The 16333-nt window shown below is 31.0% G+C and overlaps 1 protein-coding gene across 1 annotated transcript; it reads left to right on the top strand.

Moving 5' to 3' along the window:
- Nucleotides 1-560: 560 nt before the first annotated feature.
- On the top strand, nt 561-14210 carry LOC106771981 (pleiotropic drug resistance protein 2). Its single transcript, XM_014658073.2, has 20 exons — nt 561-1125; nt 1238-1358; nt 6486-6574; nt 6954-7038; nt 7304-7594; nt 7686-7776; nt 7903-8803; nt 9190-9350; nt 9494-9597; nt 9677-9842; nt 9913-9993; nt 10399-10526; nt 10695-11027; nt 11297-11587; nt 11677-11760; nt 11830-11963; nt 12073-12300; nt 12709-12880; nt 13126-13380; nt 13687-14210. The coding sequence occupies exons 1-20, from the start codon at nt 722-724 to the stop codon at nt 13954-13956; spliced, it is 4389 nt and encodes a 1462-aa protein (XP_014513559.1). The 5' UTR covers nt 561-721; the 3' UTR covers nt 13957-14210.
- Nucleotides 14211-16333: the final 2123 nt, after the last annotated feature.

The raw sequence follows: 16333 nt of genomic DNA, 5'->3' as shown, positions 1-16333 counted from the left end.
AATAGTTACATATCTGATTGAAAGAAATTATAAAATTGAATTAAAAAATATAAATTTTTTGAATATTTAATAAACAAACTAAAAATTTACTTGAAAATATTTAAATTTGTCAAAGATTTAAAAACTTAATTAATCTTTAATTATGTGCATGTGATTATTAATTAAAAATTACATTATTTAGCGCTACCTAATAATTACTCGTATAAAAGGAACAGGGTGTTGTTGTACTTGAAAAGCATAATTTTTAATAATCAGCAATGTAAAGACATAATTTTGAAGTCAAAATATATTTTTGGTTTTATTTTGAATAAAAAATATCATTTGATACTCATCTATTTTATTTCATATTTAAAATAGTTTATGTAAGAAACATTTTCTTCCTTCTTCTGGCTTTGAAAATAAATAAATTAAAAGCAAAAATGGAAAATATATTTGGTAAGGAAACTTCCCTTGACAAAATGAACAAAAAAAGCATAAAGTGAAGGCCCCACACACATATTTTGAAAATAAGTACATATATAAAAAAAAAAAAAAAAAAAGGTTGATTGCCATTGATAGCAACTGAGCAATCAAAAGGGTTGGTTTGAAGCAATCCAGTGGAAGCTTTTAAAATTCACTCACAAATAAATGATTTGGGGCTAAAAAAAATTTCCCATCATTTTGGCTTCCCACTCACAAGGACTATCACTTTCACTCTATCTATCGGTGAAAGCTCACAGAGATGGAGGAAGGGGTGGATGCAGATGAGGTGGTGCGGTCAGCGAGCAGCTTGAGGATGAGCATAGGATCTCTGAGCAGAAGAAGCTGGGTGTCAGCTGGTGTTTCTGAGGTGTGGGGTGCTGGACATGGCGGTGATGTCTTTGACAGAAGCACAAGAGTGGATCATCACGACGATGATGAAGAAGAGCTCAAGTGGGCAGCCATAGAGAGGCTTCCAACATTTGAAAGGGTAAGGAAAAGCCTCGTCAAAAGGGTCTTAGAAGAGACCGGAACCTTCGATTATGAAGAGGTCGATATATCCAACCTAGGTTTTCAGAACAAGAAGAAACTCCTCCATGCCATTCTGACCACCGTTGAACAAGACAACGAGAGGTTTCTCCGTCGCATGAGGGAGAGGATTGATAGGTAGTCAGCTTCTATTATTTTCTTTATCATTTCACCGACATAAGAAGGTGTTTCTTTATTCACTTTTTTTTTTTTTTACCAAGTTTCATGTTAAAATTTTTGTGTTGATCAGGGTGGGTATAGAGATTCCAAAAGTTGAAGTCCGATTTGAAGATTTGTTTGTGGAAGGAGATGCATTTAATGGAAGCAGAGCACTGCCAACCTTGGTGAACTCCACCATGAATGTCATGGAGGTATATTGTTTCTTCCCTTATAGTTTTGATACTAGCGTATGGAGCAAGTCGTTGAATCATAAAATATATAATTACGAATAAAATTCAAATTAGGTCAGGCTAACCAACTTTCCACCTTTAGCTAATGCATTTCACAACTCCGTATGACATTAACTCAAATTGAAGAATTTAATTAAATGATTTAAAATATATTAATAACTTACTAAAAATTTAATTTTAATATATTTTTTCTATTAATATCAAAGAATTAAGTTTATAAAATAAAGAAACAATATTCATAAAAATGTGTATTTTTTTTTTTTATGTTTTAATTAAGAACACGTAAAACTAACAAAATAAATAGTCAAACCCTAAACCTAAATACACCGGTTCCTTAACTATTAATTAATGTCTAGTTAATATTAACTATACCAATTAATAGTAATTTTTTAACTCGAATGTTTTATTAAAAGAGACGGAATATAGTTACAAATTAGTTAAATATTTATGAGTTAGATTGTTTAAATAAATAAACAGCAATGTCAATAAAATCAATTTACGTTTTTTGGTTTATTTTTGTGTCATAATTCTTTTAAATAAACTAAAATTCTTAAAGTGATAAACAATATAGGAACAAGGGAGTAATTATAACATTTAATAATGTGGACATAATGTTTCTCAATTAATATAACAAATAGTGTTCCTATATTGTCGATAATATGGTTGTAAAGTTAAAGATATTTTTTACTGAGATACTTGAAAACTTATTTTTGTAATTTCGGTTTATTATACATTTTATTGCTCAACAATTATTATCAGATTGAAAAATTTTCTATTCATGCTTTTCAAATTTATTATGAGTTTTTCAATACATTTTATTACGAAAATTTCAACGTTTAGACATTTTATCATCTATTTTTTTTGACACATTTTATCATAATAGTAGTTTAATTTATATAACGACATCATTAAAAAAATGATGAAGCAAAGTATTTTTTAGAAATATGGCAATTTTTTAAAATATAAAAATAATATGTACAAAGAAACAATTCAATGGTAAAATGATTTTAAATATAATTTTTAAATACGCTTTTATATGATTTCTAATCCTTTAATTTAACCAATAGTTGTGACGTCGGATAATAGTTAATAAGATCTTAAGATAAAAGCATTAGATTAAAGAATTGATGAACAAAATTTACAAATGATTATAGATAATATTTTATTTAATTTTAATGTTTTTTTTATCAATTATCTTCAATACGTTGGTAATACTATCATAAAATACTAAAAAATGCTTTGATATACTTTGTTTTTAACACACTTATTTTTTTTTTCTGAGAATGATTTTACTCACTGCAAATCTGACATCACGTACAAAAAATAAACTAATTGACATGATTTTACTCTTTTCTGAAAGTTGTCTTACAATAAAATCACAGCATCAAAATTTTGTTTCCTTCCTCTCAATAAAAATAAAGAATTAAAAAAAACTGAATACGGAAAGATACTATTGAACTAATTGTATATTATAAAAGTATATATAACATCAATTGATGAATTAAGTAAAAAGGTTTCATTAGAAATATTTTAGATAGTACTTTTACGTATATAAATACTTTTTACAATACAATCTTTCAATTTTATTTTCATAAGGTAAATCATTAAGACTGATTAAGAAAACCATTTAACATATTAAATTTTTTTAATAAAACTATTTAAGGGAATAAAATTCTAATTAGATTTTAAAACCAATCATACGTTCAAGGATTCATAAAAAAGAACATGGTTTTTTTAGACCGTATAGATCTATTATGAGGGCATTCATTACCAACTACCAAGATAGAGTAATAAATTCGGATTCAACAGATATGATGTGATCATAATAATACCTTCTTCTAATTGTATTTTCTTAAAGGAACAGAAATTTTTTTAGCACTCTTAATTAATTTTATTTTATAGAAAAGAACAGAAACAAAAACAAGACATGTTCTTAATAATATCTAGTGCAAGAATTTTGTCGTGAAAGACCATGTCGGCAAGCATTATAGATTTGAATTATTGGTTCTGACAAGAAGCTGATAATGTTGTGTTTGGTTTTTCTTTTCCTCTTAGCTAAATGATTTGCAACAAATTCCCTTGCTAGAGTCATGTCATTAAATGATAATGTTCTAATTTTGTAGTTTTACATTTCCCTTGCTGAAGAAGTTTTTTTTTTTCATCTGACACATATAAATTTAGGATTTATTAACTAAAATTAAAGTTTCATTTAATAATCTGTATAATATATTACCTCTGAAAAAAAAAATTAGAATCGTGTTTTTAATATTGTTTTAAAGAAATTTCATTAATTTTAACATATATCTAAACATTAAGGGTCAGGATGTTATATTTAAATATATGAAAAGAGAGTTTCTTTTTTGTATTCAAATGCATTTATCTGGGTAATGAAAAATGAATAACTGGGTGAAAAGAAAAATAAATAGGAATAATTGATGGAGGTAAGTTTGAAAAAATAAATTTAAAAGTGGTGTGACTTATCAGTACTCTTTTATTTTTTTTTCTTTTTTTTTAAAGACGTTTTTCATTTATTTTCATCTATATATCTTTTATTTCTATTTCTGTTTCTATTCTCTCTGTCAAACAAAATGTTTAGTGTGATAACATTATAATCAACTGAAAATTTTAAATTGATTTGGAAAATATATGTAATTCTTTGATATCACATAACAAACATCTCTTCAGTAAAGACTTTCTTTTTAGTTTATTTATTAACTCATAAAATATTTACACAAATTTCATCAACTAACAAATAATGGTATTAAGTTAGGAAAAATCCAAGACAATGAAGTAAAACATTAATCTTTCTATTTAAAAATATGATAATATAATGCTTAAAATTCATTAATTTAAACACATAATAATATCTAACATAAGTTTAAAAACATTAAAAAGATATGTTTAACACGAATCAAACTAAAAATATATAATCTTTAATTTTTTTAATTAAATTATTATATTTTTACAAATTTAAGGAATTTGTTTCTTTTTCTTCATCAACTATTTTTTTAACTTGAAAATTATACAGAATAAATATCTTTTTATATAAATAAATTATAGATAAACAAATTCTTTCAATCACAAAATATTAAAAATAAAAATCTTGCTGTCTAAATACTAAACACGTAAGCCTAAATAAAATGTGTGGACTGTTTGAGAAAATCAAGAAACAAACGCTACTTAAATATATATATATATATATGGATGAGTGTCAATGTTTGTGAAAAAAAAAACTTTAAAGGAGACTTAAGATGTTGGGTTGGGTTTTACCTGTTATTACCAATAATCTAATATTTTTCCTAAAATAATATAAATAATAACTTTATATAGTATAACACACAATCAACCAATTGGATTCATAGATTTATCAATCCAAACTAATTAGATAATTTTAGATAAAAAAAAAATAGTATGCACGTAATTTATACCCTTTAACATCTATTAAATCATCACATGTTAAATAATAAAAGTGAAGCAACTGTTAATAGTTCATATGATATTTTCTTTGCACAATTATACTTAAACAATATTATTTTATAATATTTGAATATTATTTACGTGTCATTTTGGATCATAATATTGCTTATGATTATTATTATTAATTGTGGAGTAATTTTAGATCAATCACATAATGACACTGATGTTCAAATATTGTAAAAAAAAAAAAAAATAGTCTAAGTATCATTATCCATTTTGTTTTAATCTTTAACTAAAAAAGTTAAATATATATATATATAGGGTTAAATATGTTTTTAGTCCCTGTACTTTGGGACGATTTTGGTTTTAGTTCATTTTCAAATTAAGGTACAATTTAGTCCTTCAACTTTAGAAAACTCTCGTTTTAGTCATTTTTACCAAATTTTTTTAACTTTATTTGTTGTTTCAACCACGTTTCATTATAGCATTTGGATTGTTTACACTGTTTGACACATTTTTGCTTCAATGTTAACTGAGAAACGTGCTTGAAACAACAAATAAAATTAAAAAAAATTGGTAAAAATGACTAAAACCAGAGTTTTCTAAAGTTGAAGACTAAATTGTACCTTAGTTTGAAAATAGACTAAAACTAAAATCGCCCCAAAGTATAGGGACTAAAAACATATATATATATATATATATATATATATATATATATATATATATATATATATTTTTTTTTTTTTTTTTTTTTTTGTGTGGAGAAAGAAAATAGAAAGCTAAGAAAAAGTAGTTGAGGTTGGTTGTGTATAGTTTTAAATAGTTGAAGATTACATGTTCCTAACTTTGATCTTCAACTCTCTTTTAATGGGATCCACTCTCATAACACCTACCTGCATCGCTTTTATACACACTAGACAAATATCATAACAAAATAAGAGCGATAGAAAAAATAAATAAAATTCAAGAAAGAAACTTTAATTTTTGTCCAAAATATTTTTTTTTTGTTACAGATTTGTTTATGTTATATGAGAAGTAAATATTTTAACTGCTAATAGCAAAGTAAGGATAAATTTAAGAATATTTTTTCCTGCTTAGGATTTCTATCCAATTACATTTACTGTGTTCAACACTTTATATGGTTTTTTTTATATTAACTTTCTTAAAGGTCATGGACAATAAAATTTTATGAGCAAGTTTATTAAACTATAGATTTTAAGTCAGATTTATATTCATTTTGTGAATATTTTTATATATTTTCTGGACAAAAATAGATTTATTTATATAAGAGATAAAATTACGTATTATAAGAGAAAAAAAAAAGTAATAAAAAATGTTTTCATTGCCAATGGTGTTACCTCTATATTATCACAAACTGATTTAAAAAAAAAAATTTGAGATAATGAAAAAACAGTGTGGGTCTCTTAAGGAAAAATACAGATTTTTAAAGAAAACTAAATTATAAGAAAAAACTAAATTAACTTTAAAATAAAATAAAATTAATGTGTTATAAACTTGAAGATAATTTCTTTAAATGTTTATTTTCTAACTTTGTATAAGGTAATTTATTTATATCAGTAGCCATACTCAACATTCTTCTTTGAAGTCCATTAAACTTAGTTGTTTGATTTGAAGTCTTTTAAAGCATTCTTTTTGGTTTGTTGCAAACAGAGAGTTCTTGAATCAGTTAATCTTCTTCCATCAAAGAAAAAAGTTATCAAGATACTCCAAGGTGTTAGTGGAATTGTCAAGCCTGCAAGGTACTTCACACAAGTTGAATCAGTGTTGCAGAGTACATTTTCTCAAACTTAGAAAAGAGTATAAATTGGATATGTGGCCTTAAGATTGTTTTGTAGTAGCAGGATCTTAGTCTCAATTGAACCTCACCTTATATCAAATGAGAAAAACAAAACAAAAAAAAAAGGCTTTTGATAGAATTGCGATCACAGTTGAATAACAGATTTTGTTGTCGTTGATCCTGTTGAAGTCTGCACAAAATTATTTTCTATAGGAAAATGTGTCCCTTTCTGTTTCAAATCAAAGAAATGCTTTTAGAAAAATACACAAACTATGTTGCTAACTTCTTATTGTTATTTTTTATGCTTTTTCTCTGTATAAACTTTCTCAAACACTCTCCAGATTGACCTTGCTTTTGGGGCCCCCAAGATCAGGAAAAACTACACTGTTGCAAGCACTTGCTGGGAAACTGGACAGGGATTTAAGGGTTGGCCATCCTCTTGCTCCATCATTAATAAACTGGACAGTGCCTTGTCTTGTTTTTAAGGATTTTCATTGTTAAAATTGTGTGCTCATTATTCTATATTTATATCTGCATTATTTCTTACACGATGAATATGATTGGTTTCCCAGAACTGTGATTATATATTGTACTTCTTCTCACCTATGGATCATAGATAAAGAAGTCAGGTAAATAAACAGTAAAAAATCCAAGTTTTGACAATGGCATCATCAAATTTGTTCATCAACAGGTTTCCGGAAGAGTCACTTACTGTGGTCATGAGTTATCAGAATTTGTTCCTCAAAGAACATGTGCTTATATTAGTCAGCATAATGTTCATCATGGAGAGATGACAGTAAGAGAAACGCTGGATTTTTCTGGACGCTGCTTGGGAGTTGGAACACGGCATGAGCTACTACTAGAATTGATAAAGCGAGAAAAACAGGCCGGATTTAAACCAGATCCAGAGATAGATGCCTTCATGAAAGCCACAGCAGTGGAAGGTCAAGAAACAAGTCTCATTACAGATTATGTTCTCAAGGTTTGGTTCCTCTATTTCTATTTGATCACTGTGTTTTGCGTCGCCATATCAGATTTCTTGCCATCTGACATATCAAAGACAATGAACTCAGGTTCTTGGATTGGAAATATGTGCTGATACTTTGGTGGGAGATGAGATGAGGAGGGGAATATCTGGTGGAGAGAAAAAGAGGTTAACTACTGGTATGGGAAAAAATTATAAGAAAATTTTATCTTACTCAAGAGAAGATGATAGTCTCCTTCAATTACTTCTTTCCATTTCAAAATCACGTGTTTGTTCAATGCTCAGCTTTCATATCATGGATGCAGGTGAGATGTTGGTGGGACCTGCAAAAGTGTTCTTAATGGATGAGATTTCAACTGGATTGGATAGTTCCACAACCTTCCAAATAGTCAAGTTCTTGAAGCAGTTAGTGCATGTCATGGATGTAACAATGATAATCTCTCTTTTACAGCCTGCACCAGAAGCATTTAACCTTTTTGATGACATAATCTTGCTTTCAGAAGGTCACATTGTCTATCAAGGTCCACGTGAGAGTGTTCTCAGCTTTTTCGAGAGTGTGGGCTTCAAATGCCCGGAAAGGAAAGGTGTTGCAGACTTCTTACAGGAGGTTACTTCCAGAAAGGACCAAGAGCAATACTGGTTCGCAAGGGACAAGCCTTACCATTATGTCAGCGTTCCTGAGTTTGTAGCTCACTTCAACAATTTTGGCATTGGCCAACAACTTTCCCAAGAACTTCAGGTTCCTTATGACCGTGCCAAAACTCACCCAGCTGCTTTGGTTAAAGATAAATATGGGATCTCAAAACTAGAACTCTTGAAGGCATGCTTTGCAAGAGAGTGGCTACTGATGAAGCGCAGTGCTTTTCTATACATATTTAAAACTACTCAGATTACGATAATGTCATTGATTACTATGACAGTGTTTTTTAGGACACAGATGAGAAGTGGTCACCTTGAGGATGGGGGAAAATACTATGGTGCACTGTTCTTTAGCCTCACAAACATAATGTTCAATGGAATGGCTGAGCTTGCAATGACTATTTTTAGACTTCCGGTTTTCTTCAAGCAAAGAGATTCACTGTTTTATCCAGCATGGGCTTTTGCACTTCCCATATGGATCTTTCGAATTCCTCTCTCTATTGTAGAGTCCGGATTATGGGTTGTCCTTACTTACTACACCGTAGGGTATGCTCCAGCTGCAAGTAGGTATGAAAGTATGCTAATTCATGTAAAAGAATCAACCATTCCAGAAGTTTATACTGCTACATGTAGATCTACTATAATTTGTTTTCATTCCTTGGATGAAAATTGTTAATTGAATCATGGCGTGTTTATGATTTGTTATCTATATATGTGTGCGTGTGTTTTAGAAAAATCTAAGCCACATCAATGGGTATTAAATTACCCCGCGATCTTTCATGGTACTATTTGGTGCATGCTGCAGAATGACTTTTTATAAACAGTTTTGTAATCAGGGAGTATTCTTCTGAAAGTGTAATTAATTGCACACTTTCCATGTTCATTTGTTTTATTGACTTGCAAGTAGCCAGAAGTTAACTGTCTTCAGTAATAAAACTAAGCAATTATTGCAGATTTTTTGGTCAGTTCTTAGCATTTGTCTGCGTCCATCAAATGGGTATCTCACTGTTCCGATTCATTGCTGCTGTTGGGAGAACACAGGTTGTGGCAAACACGTTTGGTTTCTTTGTACTGCTGCTCATTTATGTTCTTGGTGGGTTCATTATTGCCAAAGGTGAGCCTCATTATTCTTCTGCGTTCTCTACTCAACTACTAAAATGAAAATGGAATTATGCATGACGGAAAGCACTATATCATTCACACAAGTAACTGTGTCAAGAAGAATGGTTCATGCAACTTGAATAATTTCCTTTACAGATGACCTTGAACCCTGGATGAAATGGGGCTATTATGTGTCTCCTATGATGTATGGTCAGAATGCCATTGCTATCAATGAATTCCTTGCCCCGAGATGGAGTGCTGTAAGATCTTTAAACATGCGGATAATTTTTCTCTTTTACAATTTCTTTTGAAAACTGAATTCATTTATCTACTTTCCAGCCCAACGTGGACAGAAGAATTCCTGGGCGTACAGTTGGGAAAGCCCTTCTCAAGGTTAGAAGCATGTATACTGAAGAATATTGGTACTGGATTTGTATTGGTGCTCTTCTAGGCTTTTCTCTGCTTTTCAACATTTGTTTCATAATTGCTTTGACGTTTCTGAATCGTAAGTTCTCTACTGCTGCTTGTTTCTCCTACTGCCATAAAACTGTCTCTGACAACATCTTGAATACCAGCATATGGAGATTCTAAATCTATTTTTATAGAGGAGCAAATCGAGAAAAAGGGAACTGAAGAAAGGAGTTCCATTTCAGCCGGTAAATCATATTTGAAAGAACTAAATCTTACCTTTTTCTTTCTTAGCATATATTGTAAAATTTGAGAGAATATTTTCTAGTTTCAGTTTCTGCTTCGTTTCCTGTTATTCAGTGTTTGTACAGGAAATAATACCTTTTATTGTTTTCCTTTTTATTTTCTGTTTTCATAAACTTTCTTGCTGCAACGTTCAACACCACCAAGTTTCTTGGTTTCATAACTTTCATCACAATGAGTACTTTGTCCTGCATGATTTGAAATGAATTTTCTATCTGAGCTTTGCTAGGATTTTGTCATGTTTTCGATTTTAATTTCATACTCAATTTTTATTTACACCAAATGTCTGTCTGCTATTATAATGTATTTCTTTTCAATACAAACTAAATGGTTGGATATTGATATGGCAGAAAAAAACAGCCGAGAGAATTCAACTCCTGAAGAAGACACTTTAACAACCAAGAGGGGAATGGTGTTACCCTTTAGGCCTCTATCGATTGCCTTTGATCACGTGAATTACTACATCAAAATGCCAACCGTAAATTCTACACACTCAGTCCAAGTTTAATCTCCAACTGTCATTCGCTTCAGCATTGTTTCTCACTACTCTTTTCCTACTTTTGACAAATATCTGTGTTCATCAACTACTTCTACATTTGTGTTAATCTTCCAGTGTACAATATGTTAACACTTTTGTTCATATCAGGAAATGGAAAAACACGGAATTGAAGGGAGTCGACTTCAACTACTAAGAGATGTCAGTGGTGCTTTCAGGCCTGGAGTACTAACGGCATTAATAGGTGTAACTGGTGCTGGAAAAACCACATTGATGGATGTTCTAGCTGGAAGAAAAACTGGTGGTTATATTGAAGGAAGCATCAAAATATCTGGTTACCCAAAAAAGCAAGCAACTTTTGCTCGGATTAGTGGATATTGTGAGCAGAATGATATCCACTCTCCAAATATCACAGTGCACGAATCTGTTATGTTTTCTGCTTGGTTGCGTCTTGGCAAGGAGGTCAACAGTAAAACAAGGAAGGTGTGTCTCATGATTTCTCTCTCTATATATAAATCGTTATATATTCCTAATCTCCATACTCCAACTTGAGAGTAACCTTTGTTTTTATGAACTCGTTCTCCTTTAGGATCATAGAATAAAAACCATTGGCCCAAGTTTCCAACATTTTGCCATTGGTCATACCATTCGACTGATCTTTCAATCCTGGAGCAGTGCTTTATTTACTAATATTATCTTCGTTGATGTAACTGTTACAAAGAATTATTCTTAAACAGTATTTCTTCTCGCAGATGTTTGTGGAAGAAGTTATGAACCTTGTTGAGCTACATCCAGTGAGAAATTTTCTAGTAGGTCTTCCTGGGATTGATGGTTTATCAACTGAACAAAGAAAGAGACTCACCATTGCTGTAGAATTAGTTGCCAATCCTTCCATCATCTTTATGGACGAGCCAACGTCTGGTCTTGATGCTAGAGCTGCAGCAATTGTCATGCGCACTGTCAGAAATACAGCGGATACAGGTAGAACTATCGTCTGCACAATTCATCAACCAAGCATTGACTTATTCGAAGCTTTCGATGAGGTACAACTTCCAAATATTTAGAAGATGAAATTATTATTTCTATGTTAATTATAAGGCACATTGCTATATTAACTTAACCTTCTCTTCAGCTGCTTTTGATGAAAAGAGGAGGACAACTCATATATAATGGTCCCTTAGGTCAACAATCTCAGAAGCTTATAGAGTACTTTGAGGTGAATATGACTTCTACACAGCAAAATGTATAGATTCTCAAAGTAAATAATCTTGTATACTATTTGCAGGCTATTCCTGGAGTTCCTAAAATTAAAGAAGGTTATAATCCTGCAACTTGGGCTTTGGAGATCAGTTCACCAGCAGTTGAGAGTCAGCTCGGTGTAGACTTTGCAGAACTGTACAAGAAGTCAGAATTGTATCAGTTAAGTATTAATTGAAATTGTATTCCCAGAGTACTGTCACTGTTTCACTTTTTTAATCTGAAATTATACATGGTCTTCTCTTTTCTTTCTGACTTCAACTATTTGCAGGAGGAATCGAGAACTTATTAAAGAGCTAAGCACACCTTCAGAGGGAACAAAAGAGCTTGATTTCCCTAATAAATACTCCCAATCCTTCGTTACTCAATGTATAGCTTGCTTCTGGAAACAGAACTTGTCCTACTGGAGGAATCCTCAGTATAATGCAATCCGGCTCTTCATGTCAATAACTATAGGTGTTATTTTTGGACTCGTTTTCTGGAAAAAAGGAAAGAAAATGTAAGTCCTCATGTTCTGCTATGTATTGTGCTTACAGAAAACATGGATTAACTTTTGATAGGATAACCCATGAATCAAGTGAGATCAAATGATCATACATTCCTGGTTAGAGACCAATAGAACAATTTAAAGCTTTGTTCATAGTGGATGATACTTCCTATCCTAATTTTAAAATCAGGAAGAAAATAGGTCGTGTTGAAATATTTGTAGGAATCATCAATATCTTGTCACTTAATGCAACAGATGGCATAGTGCACAACCACCACAATAACTCTTTCTTATCTCAGTTTGTTTAAAAAAAAAAAGTCATTGCAATGTATTTTATCAACATGATCAAAGGGAAAAACCATGTCTATTTTCACGATCATGAAAGGTGACTAAAGTGAGGATAAAACACATTTTCTGCAGAGATACGGAGCAAGATCTAATGAATCTAATGGGAGCTGTCTTTACTGCTGTTTTCTTCCTTGGAGGGTCCAACACCACTAGCGTGCAACCCATAGTTGCAATAGAAAGAACAGTCTTATACCGTGAAAAGGCAGCTGGATTGTACTCATCTCTAACTTATGCAATTGGTCAGGTAAATGCAGCTATCATTTCGCAGAAAACAAGACAAAAATAATTGATAGTTTATGAGCGTGTTTTGATACCAACCAAAAACTGGAACCAACTATTTCAATTCTTCTATAATTGATTTCAATTCAACGTTAAAAGTCACAGCAACAAATAGTTGCTTCCGCTTTTCCAATTATGGTGGTTATCCAAACACGCACTAATTCTCAATGACTGAGCAAATTTCTGATATCTATGAACATTGTGGTGCAGGTGGCAGTGGAATGTATTTATGTTGGAATACAGACATTTACATTTAGTGTTATCCTTTTCTCAATGATGGGGTTCCTTTGGCAAGTTGATAAGTTCTTGTGGTTCTACTTCTTTATGTTCATTTCGTTTGTCTACTTCACTCTTTATGGCATGATGACTGCAGCTCTAACACCAAACCCTCAAATTGCTGCAATTGTTATGGCCTTCTTTCTAGTGTTTTGGAACGTATTCTCAGGCTTCATTATCCCAAAATCGGTAAGTATACCAAACAATAATTAAATAAACTGTTCACTGGCCTGCGCCAAATGCAGTTCAAACATGATACATTGAGTGTACTAGTTGAAATCCTTTTGCAATCTATTCTTAAAAGTCAGCTTGGATAAACTTTTCAATAATCACTTTCTGGGAAAGAAGATAAAGAAAAAAAGCATTAACTTGTGCACCCAACTTATGGAGATATTGAATGAGACTTGATTGATATTTTAGTTATACTGAATCACAAGAACTTCAATAACAGCTTACAGAAACTAAAAGCATCGGCTGCTTCACATGTTTTTGCAGAAAATTCCAATATGGTGGAGGTGGTATTACTGGGGATGTCCAACTGCATGGAGTTTATATGGCATAGTGACTTCTCAGGTGGGAGACAAAACTAATAATATTCTGGTACCTGGATCCAAATCTGTGTCAGTAAAAGCATACCTTCGAAAAGAGTTCGATTATGACTATGACTTCCTTGGAATTGTTGTTGCGGCTCTTATTGCTTTTGTCACACTGTTTCTTTTTGTTTTTGCATATGGTATCAAGGTTCTTAATTTCCAGAAGAGATAAGTAAGTAACACAGATACTATAGATGAACAGAATAAACACAAACAAAAAGTAAAAGAGTAAGGAAAGACATTTGAAGGTTTTTTTAAGAATAGATAAGTAGCATTATGCTTTTCCATACTGTCAGAAATTTTCAATTGTATGCAGTTATTGATCATTGTTCAATATCTGAACCGACATACCCTTCCCAAGTGTACAAATGAAAATGACTGTTGTGTATATTAGCAGTGGAGCTTATGGACTATTTTTATAGTGAACTCTTGTATTTGTTTTTTAACTTATAAGCACCAATCATGTTAACTTCTAACATAGTAAACTTCACCTTTTATTTTATGAATCTACAAAATGACATTTATTTTATTCTATGCCAGTGACAAACAATAGATAAAATGAATAACTTTTTTTGTTGAAAGTAAGTACATTCTTCCAGCAAGTATAATGTAGTACTTATATTTTTTCCGGTTTGTGAGAAGTATTTTTCTTCGGAGATAATTCTACTTACGAAACGGGTGGTCATTAAATGAGGGCAAATTTTTCAGCGTATATTCAAATTTTGGTTCGTCATGCTGTGAGAGACCAACTCCTTATGTTAAACATGATCTTATTAGTTTAGTTGTTCGTATTGATTCTTAAATTGCAGCAACTTTCTTTTACTAAAAAGTTAGGTATCTTGAAAATACTGCTGGAATAATTAATGAGTAATTATAGTGTTTTTACAAAAATTATCGACTCTAGTAAGTAATGTTTGAATATTTGAGTTGTTGTTTGACTTAATTTTGAGTTGGGTAGCGATTCCTAAAACATCATAGGAACTCAGGGGTTCACAATAAAATATGGATAAACTTTATAATTGGGAGGTGTATGATAGAAAAGGAGGTGTGTTTGGTATTTAGTTTACTATATATAGTGTGTGTTTGGTTGACTTTGTGTGATTGTGAGATGCTAATACCAATATGGGAAGATAAATGGAATGGGTTATTATCTAACATACCTTTAAGGGTGAAGTTTCACCTTTTGGTGATATCTCTATAAGATAATGGACGTATCAACTCATGTACTTAGTAAATCCTGAATTTTGGACTTTCAATCGTGTAATACGGAAAAGAGGTTCTCTTTGGCCTTTTGTGTGAAAATAGAGTAGTATTCGAATGTTGCACCTTCTTTGTAGGGGAAATAATATGTTTGCCTAGTCCCTGACTCGTTGTTGAGTATAGTACCTGGTGCATTATGTGCCGATGTTTTTACTCGTAAGTTCTTGCGAAGTAGGAAACCAATCCTTTAGCTGCGAGGGCGGGGCACTCGAGCGAACTTGTGTGGTATAATAGGTGTGTGAGGTTGGGTACATGAGATAAACCAAGGTCCTTAATGATGATGTTGAGGTTCATGAAGATAATGTGTTGGAGACTCTGTTGATAAGGATGAAATTGATGGCATGATCATGATATGTCTGATGAGGATGTTGACAATGATCATGATGTGCAGATGATGATATTAGTAATGATAGTGTTGTAGATGAATGTTTGTCATTAAGTTGTGCTTATTTGCTATGTAAATATTATATTGTTATTGTTTTTGTTAATGATAACTTACCCATACTTATTTGTTTGTGTCTTGCAATGATTGTATGACCTTTTACTATACGGAAACAAAGAATATCACAAATATTTCGGATGCAATGTAGATAAGCGAAAGTGAGAAAAAGATTGAAATTATTTAAAGTTTCTTATTTTAACTTAATGTATTTGGGTTTACTTTAATTTCATTGTTTATTTCAATAATTTTGAAATTATATAATTGGATAATTTTTTTTGGTAAAATTAGAACTTTTATTTTAATTTTGCACGTTTTAAACTTCAAAGATTTCATTAATAGCATTTTTTTCTGACATAAAATTTTTGAAACATCTTAATTTTAAATGCCAGTGACACCTTCAAGTAGAGATGTTAAAATGATTTACAACCAGCAGACTAAAACGGACATCTAAAACTTCCAAAATCACTAAAACAAAAGTTAACAGCTTGTAGGTGTATCTAAACTATTCGCTAATACCGTTTGGTCTCGCACTTTGTATGTGCGTTCATAATACTCAATCACAATACTCGGTCACTCTCTCTAACAGTTCGGTCTTACATATTGTTCATACGTTTATACCGTTCAATAACTCAATCAAATCGTTTGATTTTAAACTTGGATCATACTAATACCAATATGAAAAGATAAATGGAATGAGTTATGATTTAATATATATTTGAAAATAAAGTTCAAAATATAACATGTTTACTCGTGTACTTAATAAATTTTGAATTTTGAAATAATAACAATAATTGTAATTGAGAACCTTGTTATTGTTGATATGTGCTTGAATCATACCATATTGACA

The sequence above is a fragment of the Vigna radiata genome, chromosome 8 (assembly GCF_000741045.1).
Source record: "Vigna radiata var. radiata cultivar VC1973A chromosome 8, Vradiata_ver6, whole genome shotgun sequence".
Classification (NCBI taxonomy): Eukaryota; Viridiplantae; Streptophyta; class Magnoliopsida; order Fabales; family Fabaceae; genus Vigna; species Vigna radiata.
This window is presented reverse-complemented; position numbering and strand designations above follow the sequence as displayed.

Excerpts from the sequence above, each read along its gene's own strand:
- LOC106771981 (XM_014658073.2), top strand. The coding sequence starts at position 722 with ATGGAGGAAGGGGTGGATGCAGATGAGGTGGTGCGGTCAGCGAGCAGC. Across the intron at positions 7,039-7,303 it reads AACTGGACAGGGATTTAAGG|GTTTCCGGAAGAGTCACTTA; the intron begins GTTGGCCATCCT and ends GTTCATCAACAG. Across the intron at positions 11,761-11,829 it reads AGCTTATAGAGTACTTTGAG|GCTATTCCTGGAGTTCCTAA; the intron begins GTGAATATGACT and ends TACTATTTGCAG.